This window comes from Dipodomys ordii, unplaced genomic scaffold, assembly GCF_000151885.1.
Source record: "Dipodomys ordii isolate 6190 unplaced genomic scaffold, Dord_2.0 Scaffold1, whole genome shotgun sequence".
Lineage (NCBI taxonomy): Eukaryota > Metazoa > Chordata > Mammalia > Rodentia > Heteromyidae > Dipodomys > Dipodomys ordii.
The window spans coordinates 27,578,590-27,598,552 of NW_012267217.1; the positions used below are offsets into that span (position 1 = coordinate 27,578,590).

At 41.4% G+C, this 19,963-nt stretch overlaps 1 protein-coding gene across 1 annotated transcript; it reads left to right on the forward strand.

Moving 5' to 3' along the window:
* Nucleotides 1-10,641: 10,641 nt before the first annotated feature.
* On the forward strand, nt 10,642-11,076 carry LOC106002431 (eukaryotic translation initiation factor 1A). Its single transcript, XM_013037341.1, has one exon. It carries the CDS (start codon nt 10,642-10,644, stop codon nt 11,074-11,076), a length of 435 nt encoding a protein of 144 aa, XP_012892795.1.
* The last annotated feature ends 8,887 nt before the right edge of the window (nt 11,077-19,963 follow it).

The following is a 19,963-nucleotide window of genomic DNA, read 5'->3' on the forward strand; positions in this document are numbered from 1 at the left end:
TTGAAAACCTCTGGTCCTACAGAGTGCCACTTACACCTATAATCCTAATTACTCAGGAGGCTGAGATCTGAGTATCACAGTTCAAAGCCAACCTGCGCAGAAAAAATCCATGAGACTCTGATTTCCAATTCACCACTAAAAAGCCACAAGTGGAGATGCGGCTCAAGTGGTAGAGTGCCAGCTTCAAATGAAAAAGCTAAAGGACAGTGTCCTGGCCCTGAATTCAAGACCCAGCATGGATGATGATGAGGATGAGGATGAGGATGATAGATAATAAATTTATAAAAACCTAAGCCAGCATTGAGCATGGTAGTACACACCTATAACCTGAGCACTTGGGAGTCTGAGGTAGAAGGATTGAAAGTTTAAGGCCAGCCTGAGCTACATGGTAAAACAAAGACAAAAAATGAAAACAAAAACACAGAAGTTGGAGGCAAGGCTCAGTTGGTAAAGCACTAGACAGTAAGTGAAAGCATTAGGTACTAAGTTCAAGTCCTAGTCTCAGACAAAAGAAAGCAAACAAAAAACTCAAGGCAAGCTAGGTGAGTCATCACACCTGTAATCCTAGCTACTCAAGGCAGCAAGCTAACTAAAGGACAACTATTAAATGTCTTATTAAAAGGGGGTTGATAGGGGCTGGGAAGGTGGCTCAGTGGTAGAGTGTTGACTTGCATGCATGAGGCCTTGGGTTCGATTCCTCAGCACCACATAAACAGAAAAAGCCAGAAGTGGTGCTGTGGCTCAAGTGATAGAGTGCTCACCTTGAGCTGAAGAGCTGTGGGACAGCATCCAGACCCAGAGTTCAGGCCCCACGACTGACCAAAAAAAAAAAAATGGGGGAGGGTGATATTAGATCCCTGTGGCTTCGGGCTGAGAATAAGGGTTGAGGTTCACTGGCAGAAGCTAGGAGAGGCAAGGAAGGAGTCAGCCCAGAATCTCAGAGGGGTCATAGCACCACAACTCCATACCAGCCTCCAGATCTGTAAGAGAAGTATCGTAGGTTGTTCTGCATCTCATGTTGTTACTAGAGCAATACTAAAAAACACATTTACTCTTCTGATCAGTACTGGTCATATCCTCACATCTGAACAACTCTCCTTCTGTCAACCAACCATCCACGTTGTTGCTTTTCCTGACTCCCAGCAGCCTAATCTCTCCACCCTATTGTCCTTTACCTTCTCTCAAACACTGTCACCACAAAGAGCCTCTGAAAAAAGTCAACTCTGTGATTGAATACATGGTAATTCATCATTCAGCCAGATGTGGAGGAACCGTAGCTTGGTTTTTTCATCCCTGATTACTTACCATTTTTCACAGTAGCTTCTCCAAATTAATTTTCTCCATTTTTCTATCCAGTTGCTCCGTCTCGCCCTTGTGCCTTCAGGGTTCTGACACTACAATTCAGCTAAGCCCTCAGCATCCACCCAGTTGGGTGGCCAATAACTCCACTGTCTCATACAATCTTTGTTTATTCTGGTCTTTTGCCAAACAGGACTCTTCCTGGGGCTGAGTCAGCAGAAGGAGCTAGGCAAGTACAGCTGAAAGTTTCTCAGAATCTTTTCTGTTTTGGTGGTATTGGAGTTTGAAGTCAAGATCTTCCACTTTCTAGACAGGTGCTCTACCACTTAAACCACATCCCCCAGCCCTTTTTGTATAGTTATATTTCAAATAAGGTCTTGCTTTCTGCTGAGGCATGCTGGATTTTGATCCTCCATTTATGCTTCCTAAATAGCCTGGGATTAACAGGCACATATCACAGAACCTAGCTTTTTATTGTTGAGATGAAGTCTCTTAAACATTTTGCCCAGGCTGTTTCTATACTGTTCACCACCTCCCTAGTAAATAGCAGTGAGCCACTGGGCCTGACAGAATACCTTTGATTAAGAAAGATAATGTCACTTAAAAGTTGGTACTGTACATTTAAGGATACAGGTGGACCTGTTGCAACAATGAGAAGTACAAGTTGTCATGTCCAAAACGAGCTTTACAACGTCGGGGGGGGGGAGGGGGAGGCTGGAGGCTGCAATGCTTGGTAAGAAATGTACGCATTATCCTGCCCATGTAATTGTAACCCCTCTGTACAGTATGTTCACAAATAAAATAAATAAATAAATAAAAATAATTATTTAGAAGGCAAAAAAAAGTTGGTACTGTATACTGAATTTGCTAAGAAAGATGATTGGCCTAAGTAGCCACAAGAACTATCCATCTGGCTGGCTGCCTTGGGAACTGACCTCCTCCCTTGCACTGGCCTTCACCTTACCAAGTCAGCACTTATTAAAGCAGTGCCACACTGTGATCTGATCATGTTTTTAGCCTCAGCTCCAGGGTCTCCATGTTAGGGGAGGCCTCTCCATACCAGAAGTCCCTGGATTCCACCTCCCTCCACAAACCTGCTCTTCCGAGTCTGCTCCTTGCCCTTCCTGCTCATCTACACCCTTAGCTCCTTTCCTTGGAGGTGATTATCGGCCTCCTTCCCCACTCAGAATTGGAAAGTACAGTAAAGATACACAATGTGAGTCCATCATAATTGCATTTTAATTATTGTAAAGGTGAGCTAAACTTGGCATTGGAAAATCAGGCGATACTATCCCATGTTTTCATACTATATAATGAGTTCTGCCTAGGAGAAGCATTCCATATCAACAACAGAAAGGACTGAGGAAGGTTGTGTGTGTGTGTGTGTGTGTGTGTGTGTGTGTGTGTGATACAGGACACCGTCCCTTAGCTTTTTTGCTCAAAGTTTGCTCTCTACCATTTGAACCACACCTCCACTTTCAGCTTTTTGATGGTTAAAGAGTCTTAATTTTTTTATCCAGAGTTGGCTTTTGAACTATGATCCTCAGATCTCAGCCTCCTGATTAGCTAAGATTACAGGCATGAGCCACTAGTACCAGCTGAGGAGAGTTTTACTCCAGAGAGCTCTGAAACGAGGTGATTTGGAAGTGCCTAGTGGCTAGCATAAGACTTTCAGGAGCTGGCTGAAGTCCATCTTCCCATGATGAACCTCCAGGGAGCTAGTGGCAGGTTCTAGAACATTGCAGGAATTCAAGAGAGCTTTGTGGTATGAAAATATTTGTATCAATCTACCTGAACGGATTTGTGGATTTCTAGCAAATAATTGAATTGGGTATATCTTTCTATTTATGACTTTTTCTTAGAAAACGTCAAATTTAAGTCAAGATTTGAATTTGCTCTTCAGTTAGCACTTTGACTCCAAAGTCAGGAGATATCAGTATCCAACTTTAATATCTCCCTTAATTCTTCATCCACTCACTCAATATTTAATAATTAGGATGTGTATATATACAGTCCTATGCATCTATGCATTTTGGGGCAAGGAGGACACAAATTTGAATCAGTATAATCTCTGTCTCTAAAATGCCTTAGCCTAATGAAGGAGTTGATAAATAGTACAATATAAAAGGCACAAGGGGAGAAGCCTGTGTAGCGCATTAGAGGAGCCCAGAGAAGGGCATCAGTGTTAAGGACAGTAAGGACTGGGCACAAGTGGCTCATGCATGTAATCTTAGCTTCCAAGGAAGCTAAGATCTGAGACTTTGATCCCAAAGCACTGTACACCCTGGAGAAATGCAATTTTCTTTTGTCTAGGTATCAATAAAGCTGGAGGGAAAAAAAAACTTGATGTAAAAATTCAAAGCACCAAGAATAAGCAAGACATTGTGAAGAAGATTAACCTGAAAACACTATCGTTAGGACAGGAGTGGGCAGAGCAGCTACAAAGCCTGAGGAATCCTTTGCAATGGCCCTGCCAAGGCAGCCACAGGCAGGGTTCAGAATTCAATCTATCTAGGCTCTTTTCATAGCAAGATACATTTATATTAAGTGAATCATCATAATAATGTAAATTATTATTACAGATAAGCAACAATTCAATACAGAATTAGAAGCCAGATACCAGTGGCTCAAGCCTATAATCCTAGATAATCGTAGCTACTCGGGAAGCTGAGATCTGAAGATTGTAGTTCAAAGCCAGTCAAGGTTAAAAAAAAAAGCCAAGAGACTCTTGTCTCCAATTAACCAGTGAAAAAGCCAGAAGTAGACCACCACTCTTAAGGAAAAAAAAAACCTAAGCAAAACTGAAAAGCCCTGAGTTCAAGCCCCAATACTGGCACACATAAAAACCAAACACAAAATAACTCACAAACATTACAGGATATGCAGGACACAATAAATAATAGGACAGACACGTATGCTTCTCCTGTACCATGGCCCATATGCCTATATTTTGGTGACTCAGAGACCAGTTAGTTCCAGGCAGGTTGGAGGTGTACCTGTTAAGAAAGTGTTAACACATTGTGGAGAAATCACAGGGATTTGTTGACGATGAGACAAAATGCAATGAGCTGATTCCTCAAGGCGTTGATGATCTTGTCTCTGATGATTGGTGGCAATGTTGTCAACTTCTATGTGACACAGATAAGTAACTCCAATCCAACTTTTATCCACACATCCATGATCAACAACCTCATAAAAACTGAATCTCAGATGAAGATTCTAATATGCAAAAGATGTATAAAAAAAGACCTCAAGAGTTAATGGTGATACAAATGATGGATATATTCCAAATCCAAGATACAGGATTAGAACAATGATCAAAGTGAAATAATTGTATTGTCAGGAACACACACACACACATACACACACGCAGGAGAGTTGTTAAAACTTAAGTTTTTTTAAAATTTGTTATTGTAAAGGTGATTACAGAGGTGTTACAGTTATGTAAGTCAGGTAATGCATACATTTCCTTTTGAACAGTGTCACCAACTCCCTCATTTTCTCCCAATTTTTACCGTTCTTCTCTGCCCCCCCCCCAGTTGTATAGTTCATTTCCAACATAGTGTCTAGTATCACTGCTGAATTGGTTCCCCCTTTGTCCCACCATTTCTGTGATGTGACAGGCTACAAATAGTAACTACAAAGAAAAGCTGATGCTTTTTTTGTCATTAGTGGGGTTTGAAGTCAGAGCCTCACACTTGTTTGTCTTGTTCACTTGGCTGGTGCTCTACCATTGAAGCCATGCCTCCATTCTGACTTTTTGCTTTATTTTAAAGTTGGAGTCTCAGCTTCCTTGAGAGGACAGGATTACGGGTGGGAGCCACTGGTGCCCAGCACAATTTTTTTTTCGAATAGTAGTCCATCTGTTAATGATCTATATGGGGATAACAGACCTTATCTCCTGTCTCATCATTAGTAAAAAGCAGTCTATGAATTGCAGTTCTGTGAATGGCCAGGTCAACCACAAAGGAAAGAAGCCGGTAAACTGGATTGTGTGTGGGAAGGAGTGGGTGCTGAGAATAGAACCCGGGCCTCAGATAAATGTTCTCTGCCAGAGTGCTATCTCCCCAGCCTCACCAGACTATTTTAATATTTCACTTAATGCTTATTTATAACATAACTCCACAAATTCATTTCTCTGGAAATCTAAAACAAGCTGTTGATGTTTCTTTCTCTTGATGTCACTCTCCTTGGCTGACACCTTTCTCCCTGTCTTTTCTCTGTGTGCCCCTTCTTTTTTCCACTCCTCTCCTCTCTTCTCCCATATCCTCAATCTCTCTTTCTGTGTTAGCACTGGGGCTTGAACTCAGGGCCTGGATATTGTCCGTTAGTGTTTTCTGCTCAAGGCTGATGCTCTACTACTTGAGTCAAAATCTCCACTTACAGCTGTTTGATTAACTGAAGATACGAGTCTTGTGGGCTTCCCTGCCTGGGCTGGCTTTGAACCACAATCCTCAAATCACAGCCTCCTTAGTAGCTAGCTTAAAAGGATACAAGTCAGGTTGGAGTAGAGTCTACACTAATTGCCTTTGTCATTCTGTTTGGCATAGTTCATTTAATAAGATTCTCTGATTTTATTTTTTTTAATTTTTATTTTTATTGTGAAAATACTGTACAGAGGGGTTACAATTACATGGGCAAGATAATGAGTACATTTCTTATCAAGCATTGTAGCCTCCTCCTTTGTTTCCCCTTCCCCTCCCCCCCCCATTCTCTGATTTCATTACAACTGACCATTACAATGTCAATGAGACCATGGACCTCAAGTGCTCTTCTCAGGTAAGAAAGATGTCAAGTGTTGAGCTGGGCACCAGTGGCTCATGCCTGTAATCCTCAGTACTCAGGAGGCTGAAATTTGAGAATCATAGTTTGAAGCAAGCCCAGGCAGGAAAGTCCATGAGACTATTATCTCCAATTAACTACAAAAAGCCAGAAGTGGAGCTGTGACTCAAATGATAGAGCACCAGCCATGAGTGAAAAGCTAAGGGACAGTACCTAGGCCTCATATTCAGCCCCAATATTAGCACAAAGAGAAAGGAAGGAAGAAAAGAAGGAAGGAGAGGGAAGGGAGGGAGGGAAGGGAGAGAGGGAAGGGAGGGAGGGAGGGAGGAAGGAAGGAGGGAGGAAAAGAAGTCCAGAGAAGAAGGAAGAAAGAAAGAAAAGAAAGAAAGAGGGAAATAGAATGAAAGAAAAAGGAGAGAAAGAAAGAAAGCGTACATAGGAAGAGATAAAGGAAGAAAGGAAGAAAGAAAGAAAGAGAGAGAGAACAAAGGAAGAAAGAACAAAGGAAGAAAGACAAAGGAAGAAAGGAAAGAAGGGAGAAACAAGTTGTCAACTTTTCAATTTTTTGATGATGTGTAGGTAGGTTAGCTTGGTTTAGTTAGCTTGCTTTGATCACTCCTCATAGTATCCAAATTATAGCACCACTTTGTGCTCTGTAAACAGGGACAAGGGTAATTCACCAACATGTAACACATACTTGGTAAAAACACCACCATTTCAGGAAAGGTTTCAGACCTTTCTTTTGGGAACCAGCTCTATAAGCACAGACTGGCATTTTGTTGGTGGTGGTGGTGGTTGTGGGGCCTGAACTCTGGGCCTGGGCACTGTCCCTTAGCTCTTCAGCTCAAGGCTAGTGCTCTACCACTTTAGCCACAGTGCCACTTCTGGTTTTTTCTGCTTATGGGGTTCTGAGGAATTGAACCCAGGGCCTCATGCGTGCAAGGCAAGCACTCTACCACTGAGCCACCTTCCCAGCCCTATACTGGCACTTTTAAGAGGAATTCTCCAAATGATTTTTCCACAAAATGTAATAGTTCCAAAAAGTACCAGCAATCTAAGAGTAGGTGATCTACCTAAACAATACAAACACTAGAAACAGCTGCAGGATAAAAATAAGAATAAACTCTGCTTGTGGGTTAAGCAAAAGGCTTTGAGAAGTGTGAACTTGATACTGAATGTCATCAAAGGTTCTGTGAAAAGTATACTAGCATTGAGGAAGCAAGAGTTAGACATGGCATTCTTAGATAAAAATTACTGTGTTAAAAAATGCTGAAATTAAAGCCAGGTGCTGGTGGCTCATGCTATAATCCTAGCTACTCAGAGACTGAGATATAAGGATTGAGACTCAAGCCAGCCCAGGCAAATAAATTTAAGAGACTCTTATCTCCAGTTAACCAGAAACAAACCAAAAAGTGGAATGTGGTTCCAGTGTTAGCCTGGAGAGAAAAAGCCAAGCAAGAGTGCAAGGCCCTGAGTTCAAGCCCCAGTACCAACACACAAATCCACACACATCACACACAGAGGCAGAACTTCCAGAACGGTAACTCTCAGGATTAGGGAGATGAGGTTCTTCAGCATCTAATAAAGTCTCATAGACATTTTTGTTAGAAATAAATACACTTGTACCTGAAATATCACTGCAAAATCTTAATAGTAGATATTAGACATATTTGCTAAGCCTAAAAATAGAGGAATAACTAAATCATGTTATAGTCATAACATGGAATACCATTCAGCCTTGAAAAATTGTATCTTCAAAATATTAATCAGGTGAGCCACTACACACTTGTACTCTCAGGGCTCATGAGGCAGAGACAGGAGGATCCAAATGTAAGGATCAGCCTGAACTACATGATGAAACTCATTACAAAAAAAAGAAAAAGAAAAGTAGAAGACAGAAATGACAATTATTATTTTGTTATTGTTATGTTATTATAATGTTAAATTAAAAGGGCACAAAACTATTATATAGTGTCTAATAATTATAATATTTTATAATAATTATAATAAATTATAATTTTAAGTCCTGATATGCACAGAAAAGTGGGAAGAAATATAACAACACCAACATAAGCCAACTCAAGAGCAGAGAGCATACATACACAAGTCTATGTGCAGGGAGTAATACTTCACATAAAAAAAAAGTATTTCCAGAACTGGGTGCAAGAACTCACACCTCTATCCTAGCTATTCAGGAGGCTGAGAACTGAAGATCACAGTTTGAGGCTAGATGTGAGGATAAGGGAAGTCTGTGAGATTCTTATCTCCAATTAAACACACACACACATTCACACACACACACACACACACACACACACAGAAGTGGTGCTGTGGCTCATATGGTAGAACACTAGCCTTGAGCAAATAAAACCCAGGCCTTGAGTTTAAGCCCCAAGACTGGCAGGAAGAAAAGAAAAGAACGGGAAAGGTGGAGGTGGAGGTGTGGTAGGGTAATAGACTAATATCCTTTAGTAAAAAGCTAAAGGACAGTGCTTTGGCCCTGAGTTTAAACTCCAGTACTGGCATACACACACATACACACAACACACACACATACACACACACACACCTGCCACAAATGTAGAACAGAAGGTACTGCAAGGTAAGAACAAGGAAACAAAATAATAGGCAACAGGAAAACAAAATTTAAAAAAACAAAAGCAATATACAAGGGGACATGTATATAACTAATGTTAGCTAATTAAACAAACCAAAAAAAGTAATGGACATGAAGTTACTGTCTTCCAAGGATTAAAGCAGAAGGACTTCCATAGTTGACTCACAAAGACTGGTATCTTCTTATTTTCAGGATGAACTGGTCTGTTTGCTGTTCTTCCTGCTTCCTTGAAGTTCCAGTTTGATTGTGTGATATTTAGCTTGAGTGACTCCACTGTGGTTTGGTTTGGTGTGTTTTGGCCTAGTGCAGGAACTCATTCCAAACCAATGGCCTCTCATAGTTCCTGTTGACTGTAATTCTAAATGATGCATTTCAAATGGTAGTATTATAAGTAATCACTGTTGGCATTTAATAAATGCTTATTCCAGGGCACTCTTTGAAACCACCTTGTAGAACTAGGAACTTTTTTTTTCCATTTCACAGAAACTTAAGGACAAAAAAAGGTAAAGTAACTACAAACCAGGCACTGGTAGCTCACACCTGTCATCCTAGCTACTTAGGAGACTGAGATCTGAGGATGGCAGTTCAAAACCAGCCCAGGCAAGAAAATCCATGAGAGTCTTATCTCCAATTAATCACCAAAAAGCCAGAAGTGATGCTGATGTACCAGAAGTGGTATATCACTAACAGCAAGAAAAACTCTGGGACAATGCCCAGGCTCTGAGTTCAAGCCTCAGGATGGGCACAAAAAGAAAGGAACTACATCAACAAAATGAATAACAAAAATTGCCTGGCAGAAATAGAAAATCCAAAAACTGGCAGAGGTAGAAGGTCCAGAGACAAAATTGCCATTGCAAGCCGGGTCGCTGTGGATTCAGGCCTGTAATCCTAGCTATTCAGGAAGCTGAGATCTAAGGATCGCCGTTCAAAGCCAGCCTGGGCAGGAAAGTCCATGGAGCTCTTATCTCCAATTAGCCACCAGAAAATCAGAAGTAGTGCTGTGGCTCAAGGAGTAGAGTGCCAGCCCTGAGCTTATGGACAGCGGCCAGAGTTCAATCCCCACGACGGACCCCCCCCCCCAAATGCAATTGCAGATGTCAAATGTACACCCCTAGCTCTCACCGGCTTTGAAGACACCCCTCCACAGATTAGGATAGACCACTGCAGTAGCCTTAATTCCACTCAGAAGGAGGCTTGCCTAGTACTTTCTTTTACCATTATTTACTCTGTGTGCGTGAGAGAGAAGGGGAGAGGGGGGAGAGGGAGAGAAGCACATGCCACGCACACAAGGGTGCGGGGCTTGGGGCTTGAACTCAGGCCTGGGTGCCGTCCCTTAGCTTTTTTACTCTGCCCCTCCACTTCCAGCTGTTTTGATGATCAATTGGAGGGTGTCAGGCACTTTCCTGCCCAGGCTGGCTTTGATGTGGGATCCTCAGGATCTCAGCCTCCGGAGTAGCTAGGAGTTTAAAGGAAGCCACGAGAGGCTGATTCTTCACCCGAGGCCCAGGCTGCCTAAAGTAACTTCTTTTATTGTCGCCAGCACTGGGGTTTGAACCCGGGGCTCTGAGCCGGCTAATCCGGTGCTCCACGGGACCTGAGCCCCCCCCCCCTCAGCCCAGCTTTTCACGCGTTGGAGATGGAATCTGAGAACGTCCCTGGCACTGTTGGCTTCCAATGGAGATCTCCCGCCCCTCGGGGGTGGGGGCGAGGGGGCGGACTCCGGAGGGAGGGGGAGAGCCGGGCGGGGCGGGGCGCGCGCTTATGACGCAAGAGGCAACGGAAGCCATGGGAACCGCGACCCTCAGCCAGATCCGGCGAGCGGCCCCCGTCGGAGGAAGCGCTGACTTCCGGCCGGCGGGTCCCAGCGAGGAGCGGGGGAAGGCGTCGCGGCCGCCTCCAGAGAGCAATTTCAATCTCACCCCATCTTGGGGGCTGTTAGCGCCATGCCAAAAAATAAAGGCAAGGGAGGCAAAAACAGACGCCGAGGCAAGAACGAGAATGAATCGGAGAAAAGAGAGTTGGTGTTTAAAGAGGATGGACAGGAATACGCGCAAGTAATCAAGATGTTGGGAAATGGACGACTAGAAGCAATGTGCTTTGATGGTGTGCGGAGGTTATGCCATATCAGGGGAAAGCTGAGGAAAAAGGTTTGGATAAATACCTCAGACATTATCTTGGTTGGTCTACGAGATTATCAAGACAACAAAGCTGATGTGATTTTAAAGTATAATGCAGATGAAGCTAGAAGTCTGAAGGCGTATGGAGAGCTGCCAGAACATGCCAAAATCAATGAAACTGACACGTTTGGTCCTGGAGATGATGACGAAATCCAGTTTGATGATATCGGGGATGATGATGAAGACATTGATGATATCTAAGCCAAACTCAACGAGTTATATTCCACGTTTTCCAAGGATTGTTCTACGGTTGTGATCTTGGCCATCAGCTGTTACTAGTAAAATTTTGTTTAACATAAATATAGCTTGTTGAAACATTGATTTATTTTTATTAAAAAAGTTTTAATATTTCTGAAAAATGTTGATGCTGAGTTATCTTCACTAACGTATTGACAGTTCTTGAGATCAAATAGAAGTTATCAAACACAGATATTCACTTAAAAAAAAAAACTTCCACATCTTATCGTCCTGAGTAGCTAGATTCACAAAGTGAGCCACCAGTGTCTGAGCTCCTAAATTAATTTTATGTGATTTGAATAATAATTTTAAAAATTACTATAGCCCGAAGTAAACTATTATTGGCAATTATTAGAGATAACTCTAAAGGAAAAAAAATTAAAGACCTCTGGGGATTAAATCTTTTAAACCTCTGTTTTGATATCCAAAGAGGCCATTATAAGTTAAGGTCTTCTTGATCCTCAGGAACTGTTTGCCCCAAGGTTCCTAGTTGCTGGCATCACCTCCAAGTGTAGAGTGGTCTAAAATCTAAAGCTTATTGCAGTTCTAGCAGGGAGAAATGCTTTCCCTGGATGATCTTACTCTGAAGGCAGGAGCTGCCACTGTCTATGGAACATAGTGATTAAGGAGACTGATTAAAGGATACTTTCAGGACTTCCAGTACATGAGAGCTTCAGAGGAGAACCCCTAGTTCTAAGAGAACCCCAGAAATTACAGTAGCAATGCTTATCTTTACTTTGCTTTTTTTTTTTATTGAGGCACAGAAGAAAACCAAAAAGAGTATCATTAGTATTCCTGACAATCTTTCCTTAGATGTATGTTAAGATATTGAAATTTTAAGAGGAAAAACAAAGGTCTAAATTTAACATTTTGGAATCTCCTAGAGTTGCCTAAGACTCCAATTACATCTTTAATAGCCTGGGTAATAAAATAAGCCCTTTGAGCACAAGCACTAGTGGCAGGCCAATTCCAAGTGAGGTAGACAAGAAAAGAAGGGTAGAGGAAGGACTCAGAAGAGCATGCAGCAAGTTGTGGGAACAACAGGAGCTGGCTGCTGATCTCTGGATGATTTTTTCCAGGAGTAAACATGGATGTTCCAGCTTCTGTGTCCTTTGTGGCCCAGAATGAGCCACAATGAAACATTTGGAGTCACAACTTTAAGAACTCTAAGGTGTCAATTTATAAAGCAACTGGGAGTTGAAGGAACTACTTGCTTCAATCAATTTCAGTTGTGGCAGATTGCTTCTCTTTGAGTAAGAAAAACCAGAACTACTGATCAAACACCAGACAGAATCCAGAGGAGCAAGAATGACAAAGGCGCTGAGCTGATCTTCCATGGGATGGAACTTGAAAATGTAGATGCTAAGTTCATCAGGGTGATTTCAAATTTGCAAACACCTGAGAGCCAGGCACCTATGGCTTACACCTGTAACCCTAACTCTTTAGGCAGCTGAGATCTGAGGACTGAGATTTAAAGCCAGCCTGAGCAGAAAACAAGATTTTTCTTTCTAATTAACAATAGAAGCCATAAGTGTAAGTGTAGCTCAACTGGCAAAGCATCAAAGCCTTGAGTGGTCTAAGGGTCAGTGCTCAGACCATGAGTTCAAGCTACTGTACACACACACACACACACACACACACAAGGGGGGGCGGAAGGAAGGGAAAAAGGAAGACAGAAGGAAGGAAGAAAGGGGAAAAAGAAAACATTTTAAACATTTTAAGCAGAGGTAGCCAGGATCATACATAATAAGAAGAAAAGGCTACCTCAGTCAAAATTTTTCTCATGTGCCTCAGCCTGCAATTCATGTGACCCCAGAGGTCAAAATGAAGTTTTCTCAGTCTGAATGGAGATCAACAAATAGTCCTATTACTATTGAGTCTATATCTAAACCTGCTATGAAATAAGCTTACCATGAATTATTTTGCCCAGTTCATCAAGTTTCTTCCTTCTAAGGAGTCAATGTCTAGAGGAAGCTGCACTTTCTGTATAAGTTAGAAATGAGATTCTTCATAATGCAAAGGACATTTTCACTTCAGATAAAGGCAGCAGAAAGCCCAAATTCAGAGATGGAATCAGGACTATGTATTGTTTAGCAGTAGTGTCTTCTGATGTCTCTTCTGATGTGTATTCTCAAAGGATAACTGTGTCTTGTCAACACGGACTCAGGTAAGATCATTGTTTCCTTGAATTTACACTAATAAAAAGGTACCTTTTGCTCTTAGGGATCTAGAATCAGTAAATCATTTATAAGTCCTGTCAAAATGACTTTTCAAGCCCAACAAGTCAAAATAAGACTTCTGATTGATACCCAAAAAGAAAATCTGATCCTGTTAACTGCAGACATTTATTATGGACAAGATAAAAAGGAAATGAGTAGCCAGAATAGAAAGCACTGAATATTTAAAAAACCAGATCCAAGGGCTGGGAAGGTGGCTCAGTGGTACAGCGCTTGCCTTGCATGCCTGAGGCCCTGGGTTTGATTCCTCAGCACCACATAAGCAAAAAGAAAAAAGCCGGAAGTGGCGCTGTGGCTCAAGTGGTAGAGCGCTAGCCTTGAGCTGAAGAGCTGAGGGACAGTGCCCAGGCCCAGAGTTCAGGCCCCACGACTGGACCAAAAAAAAAAAAAAAAAAACAGATCCACTGAAGGGATTGCCTCTTGAAACAAAGGCTATTGTCCAAACCTCAGTTCACCCATCCAGAGGCATTGTGTCCATTATTATGAGTCGTGCCTAATCCTGTGAAAACTAAAGAGAGGAAGCAAGTGTTCTGGACTCCCTTGCAGCTAGGGTTCTACATTAACATACATCTGTCCACCTCCAAGAATTCTGAAGGGTAGACGTGAGGGTAGGCCAGCTGTTCATCCTATGATAGTAAGTAATGTTGCCAACCATTAGATTTTACAGTGATATTGATAACACTTCACTGTCAGGAAGTAGCCTAGAAATATTCTTGACTTTGCTCATTGAAACCCCTCCACAAACTATCATTATAGGTTAGTTTTTTGTTTTTTGTTTTTTTTGGGTCCAGTTGTGGGGCCTAAACTCTGGGCCTGGACACTGCCCCTCAGCTCTTCAGCTCAAGGCTAGCACTTGAGCCACAGCGCCACTTCCGGCTTTTTTTCTTTTTGTTTATGTGGTGCTGAGGAATCGAACCCAGGGCCTCAAGCATGCAAGGCAAGCGCTCTACCACTGAGACACCTTCCCAGCCCTCTATAGGTTAGTTTTTTACTGGTTTTGAACTATTTTTGTTGGACTAAGGATTGAACCTTGGGCCTTGCACATACTAGGTAACTATGAACTTTAAATAAATGGGATCACACAATTTGAAAAAATGGAAGGGAAAGGAAGGGAGGAGAGCAAGAGAAGACATTTAATAAAATCACATCTTTGGGCCCCAAAACATTTGAATTCATTTAATCTAATTTGAGCTCTTGCCTCTTATCTGATAAATTTAGACTCCCTAACTTTGACAATTAACAAGAAAGGAGTGTAGGCTGGGTATTGGTGGCTCGCGTCTATAATCCTAGCTACTCAGGAGGCTGAGATTTGAGGATCCCCAGTTCAAAGCCAGCCAGGGCAGGAAAGTCTGTGAGACTCTTATCTTCAATAACCACTCAGAAAACCAGAAGTGATGCACTGTGGCTCAAGTGGTAGAGTGCTCACCTTGAGCTAAAGAGGGATAGTGCCCAGGCTCAGAGTTCAAGCCCCATGACTGACAAAAAAAGAAAAAGAAAGAAAGTAAGGAGAGTAAGATAAAGAAAAACTGAGGTTTAAGATCTGCTGTGATTTACATAAGAATGAAAAGCTTGAAGTCTTTTTTTATTACCCTCTAGGGAGAATTCTAGATAAACAGTCTATTTGTAACCTGTGACTAAAAGGTTTATCTGAAAATGCACTCTAAATGTAATTGTGGTTTTCTCTGTGTTTAGTCTATTAAATACTGAACAAAATGTAATCTGCCCTTAGAATTCCAGAAAACAACTACCTGCAGCTAATTGGTATTTGGATATATACAGAGAGAGAGAGATGATTTTATGCATGTCTAAATTGGCACGCCTAATTTAAAACTTTCTTGCTTATCAGTATCTGTCTGTGTATGTGTGGCTATCTTTAGGATAACTCTTGCAATTGTAGAATAAAGGGGCTATTGTCTCTTGTTTCTTCCCTGCCCCTTCCTTTTTTTAATCTTCTGCTACCTATTCTAAAATGTTATACAAAAATTCTTATCTCAGCCCTAAATAAAATACAAACATGAAGGAGTTAACTTTCAAATACTTAGAACTAAAGGAAAGGAGATCATTTTTAAACCAAGCCATATGGAACTGCCTAATTCGATGTGGATAGTTGATCTTAATCTGTTTTATTCTGTTAAAATTTAGTTTTAGCTTTCTTTTACAGTATATTTGGGTCTACTAACTAATGTGCTTTGTGAACTGTTAACACTGTTGAGGATTACTTTCCTCCTGGAAAGTAATTCTAATTAACATTTGCAATTCTATATGCGAACCTAGGTAAAAATTTTATATACTGATCAGAAATCTGTGGTTCACCTCTACAATCAAATCTATTCAGGAAGCTGAGTTCTGAAGATTATCATTCAAAGCTAGGCTGAGTAGAAAAAGCCACAAGACTCTATCTCCAACTACTCAGAAAAAAAAAAAAACAGCCAGACCAAAGGTGTGTCTCAAGGGGTAGGGCACCAGCCATGAGGAAGAGCATGAGGTCCTGAGTTCAAGCCTCTGGTATTAGGCACATACACAAAATAATATATGATACAAAACTAAAAATTCATTCTCTCTATATATATTTATATTTAAAATTATATATGAATAATTTTTGTACTGGTCCGGGGGCTTAAACTCAAGGCTTGAGCACCATCCCTGACATATAAAATTGTCAATAAAACCTGTAGCATTTCTGCTGTTTGTAATCAGTATACTTCCAATGGGAAAAGCATGCCATTTGTACTGTCCTGCTATTTAACATATGGCCAGTCAGTGTCTTGAATAAAATTAGCATTATTGTATATATGAGATGCACTTGCAAGGATAATTAGAAATATCCAAACATTATACTCCAAGCAATACCATTCTAAAGAGCAGGCAGCCATCTAGAAATCGCATCTGTAAACAAGCACATTCTTCCTTGCTTACACTTTTTATCCTTTTTTTTTTCCTGGTGGTACTGGGGTTTGAATTTGGGGCTTCACAATTGCTAGCCATATGTGCTATCACTGAGGGATAGCTCCAGTCCTTTCTTTTTTCTTTTTTTTTTGGTTGGTCATAGGGCCTGAACTCTGGAGCTGGGCACTGTCCCTGAGCTCTTCAGTTCTACCACTTAAGCCACAGCACCACTTCCAGCTTTTTCTGCTGATGTAGTGTCAAGGAATTGAACCCAGGGCCTCATGCATGCAAGGCAAGCATTCTACCACTGTTCCACCTTTCCAGCTCCAATCCTTTTGTTTTGAGATTGTCTCAAAAATAATTTGGTGGGAGGTGGGGGTGAAGGGGGAGATGGGAAGGGATGGAAGGGGAAACAAAGGAGGAGGCAACAATGCTTGATAAGAAATGTACTCATGGGCTGGGAAGGTGGCTCAGTGGTAGAGCGCTTGTGTTGCATGCCTGAGGCCCTGGGTTCGGTTCCTCAGCACCACATAAGCAAAAAGAAAAAAGCCGGAAGTGGTGCTGTGGCTCAAAGTGGTAGAGCGCTAGCCTTGAGCTGAAGAGCTGAGGGACAGCGCCCAGGCCCAGAGTTCAGGCCTCATGACCGGACCCCCTCCCCCCAAAAAAAGAAATGTACTCATTACCTTGCCCATGTAATTGTAACCCTTCTGTATGGTATTTTCACAATAAAAAATAATAATAATTTCTCTAGGCACCACTATCCTCCTGTTTTACGCACCCCACCATTGCTCTGACGATCACTGCCTGCCACCACATTTCTTCTGTTGAAGTGAAGTCTAGCAGAGCAGACTTTTCTGTGTAGTTTGGCTTGGAACAGTAATCCTCCTGATCTCAGCCTCCTGGTAGCTGGGATGACATGAATGTACCATTGCACTCAGCTATTGGTTGAGAAGAAACTTTGGGAGCATTTTGCTTTGGCTGGCCTGGCATCAGCTGCCAGGGACTTTGAGTCCCTGGTGCCCAACTATTCTTAAAAAGAAAATTAAATGATGAATTATATATAAAAGTAACCTGCGTATATATATATAATACTAAGTCAGAACTGAGTAGATACATATAAATACAATATATAACATGTATATGTATATCATGCATGTTATATATTGTATTTATACTATATCATACATATAATACAATAATATATATTGTACAACATAATATATACTATTATATTAGAATGACTTATTGTATCACATAAAAAAGATGATCTATTATACATAATACAATACAAAAATATATACATTTTATATTATATATCGTATTATATATAATACAATAGGTCATTATATATAATAGGTCATTCTTTATATTGATATTTAAAAGGTGTCATTAAGAGGATAAGGAAAGTATGATGGTCCTGATATAATGCTGTCAATCATAATTATTCTATGAACAGCTGTATGTAATATTTTTACAATTGCTCGACCTTTTTATTTATTTATTTTCTAGGGCTTTATTTAATTAATTAATTTGTTTATATAGTAGCGCTTGAACTCAAGACCTAGGCCACACCATTACTTCTGATGTGGGCTGGTAATGCCCACACTGGCTTCAAACTTTCACCATCGGATCTCAGCCTCCTGAGTAGCTAGAATTATAAGCATGGGCCACCAGTGCCTAACCACATTCACATTTTTATCTTTTGAGGTCAGAATGAAGTCACTTCACCTAGTGTGGACCAAGGCAGAGAAAAGTCATTTAAAAAAAAAATTCAAGATGGTTGTGTCTCAAGCTAACATCAGGGTTCTGTCTCTAAGAAAGAAGGGTATGATGGGTAGATAATAGGTAGCTGGACAGACATTTACAAGAACACAGAACCTGCTCTCCAGCTGGAACTTGCTACCTGGCTGCAAGGGGAGTTTTAGCCCCCAAACTAATAAAGTGTTGCCTCGAGCCTCAGTGTGTTTACATGCAGCACTACCCTCCACCTGCCCAGTTGAACTTGAGCCTGGAGTGAGTATTAGATAAGGTACGGGGCACTCTGAGAATCCAGTTGTGCCCTGAACCCCTGCAGCAGGGTGTCTCTCCTTCCAGACCTTGATCACCCCTAGACTGATGATCAAAGCCCACCTCCCTCCTCTAGGGCATGCCACATGGCCTCACAGCACCCCAGGGTAACAAAAGTACTTGGACACCAACTCCCTGAAAGTGGGAGGAAAAAAGCTTCTCCCTAAGCCAAGGCATTCTGTCTCCAAACCTGAACTTTCTTCTGCATGCTTCCTGGGGAGATGTTTCCCTCAGAATGGATACCAGAGTCAGGAAGCAACAATAATCATATAGTCATATAATCATGTAGTCCTGTGACTTGTACAACTCAAAATGAAGCAATTAAAAAGAGTAATTGCAAGCCAAGTGCCAGTGGTACACATCTGTAATTCCAGCTACTCAGGAGACTGAGATCCAATGATCACAGTTTGAAGCTAACACAGGCATGGAAGTCCCATGAGACACTTACTCCAGTGAACCATCAAAAAGCTGAAAGTAAAGGCATGGCTCAAATGGTAGAGCCACCAGCAGACAGCTGGAGAGTGCACAGGACCCAAGTTCAAGCTCCAGTACTGGAACAAACCAAAACAAAAAACAAAAAAACTCACAACTTTTTGGGCAGTTTTCCAGCTGTTACTGAACTGATATCTGGTCCTGTGTCTAAGGCCTGTGTGTCTCCAAGTGTGATATTCTAGACATTCTGAGTCCCAAAATCCTCCTCTTCCTCCTTATCACTGTATGGAAACAGTTGAATAACTTAAGGAAGAGGGGGTTCATTTCATAGAGCAGGAGAGGTTCTTGGTTCCCTAAACTTTGTGGTTGTCCCCTGTAGCATGCAGCAATGGAGACATTCCCTTTGGGGCCAACTAGCCTGCTGGGGTGTATCCCAATTCCCTGCCCAGACAGAACATCTGAGAGACACTGGCAGCCTAAGCTGCTGTTTACTGTCTATCTGCTCTTCAGATATTGTTTGTAGGTAATAAGTCGAGTACTGTTGGATTTCAATAATGAAAATTAATGTATTCAAAAGAACATTCTCTTTTCATTTACAGAGTCTCATGGCTGGTTCTCTACCAGTTGAGCCCAGCTCCATTTTTGGCTTTTTGCTGGTTATTTGGAGATAAGTGTCTCTTAGATTTGTCTGCCTGGGCTGACTTCGCACCATAGTCCTCAGATCTCAGCTACCTGAATAGCTAAGATTACAGGTCTAAACCCCAGGCACCCAGCAACTATGTTGAATTTTAAAGACAATACCAAGAACTGAACTTTTATCTAATTTTCTCAAAGATTTGTTTTTCAAAGACCAAGTCAGAGGTTATTTGCACAGTGGGATATTTAGAAGAGATAGTCTGATACTAAAATATATACTAAACATATCTTGGGATAGATGATTATCTTCATATAGTACACATTATATACTTCATAGAAAATCACTGGACATTCTAAAATCCTGCATGTGCATGCACACTTAAACAAAATGCATGTTACATAGTAACATTCCCTGCTGTTACTGAATGTTGTATGTAGAAATAAAGGGGAGATGATAACAGCTATAAAAGTTTAATGAAAGTATTTAAATCTCTCACTAGGGATGGGAGCTAGGGCTTCCTGGTCTTTCACTTTGTATGTGTGTATGAGTGTGTGTGTGTGCGCATGTACCTATTCTGGTATTGGAGCTTGAA

Coding starts and splice junctions, on each gene's coding strand:
- LOC106002431 (XM_013037341.1), top strand. CDS start 10,642: ATGCCAAAAAATAAAGGCAAGGGAGGCAAAAACAGACGCCGAGGCAAG.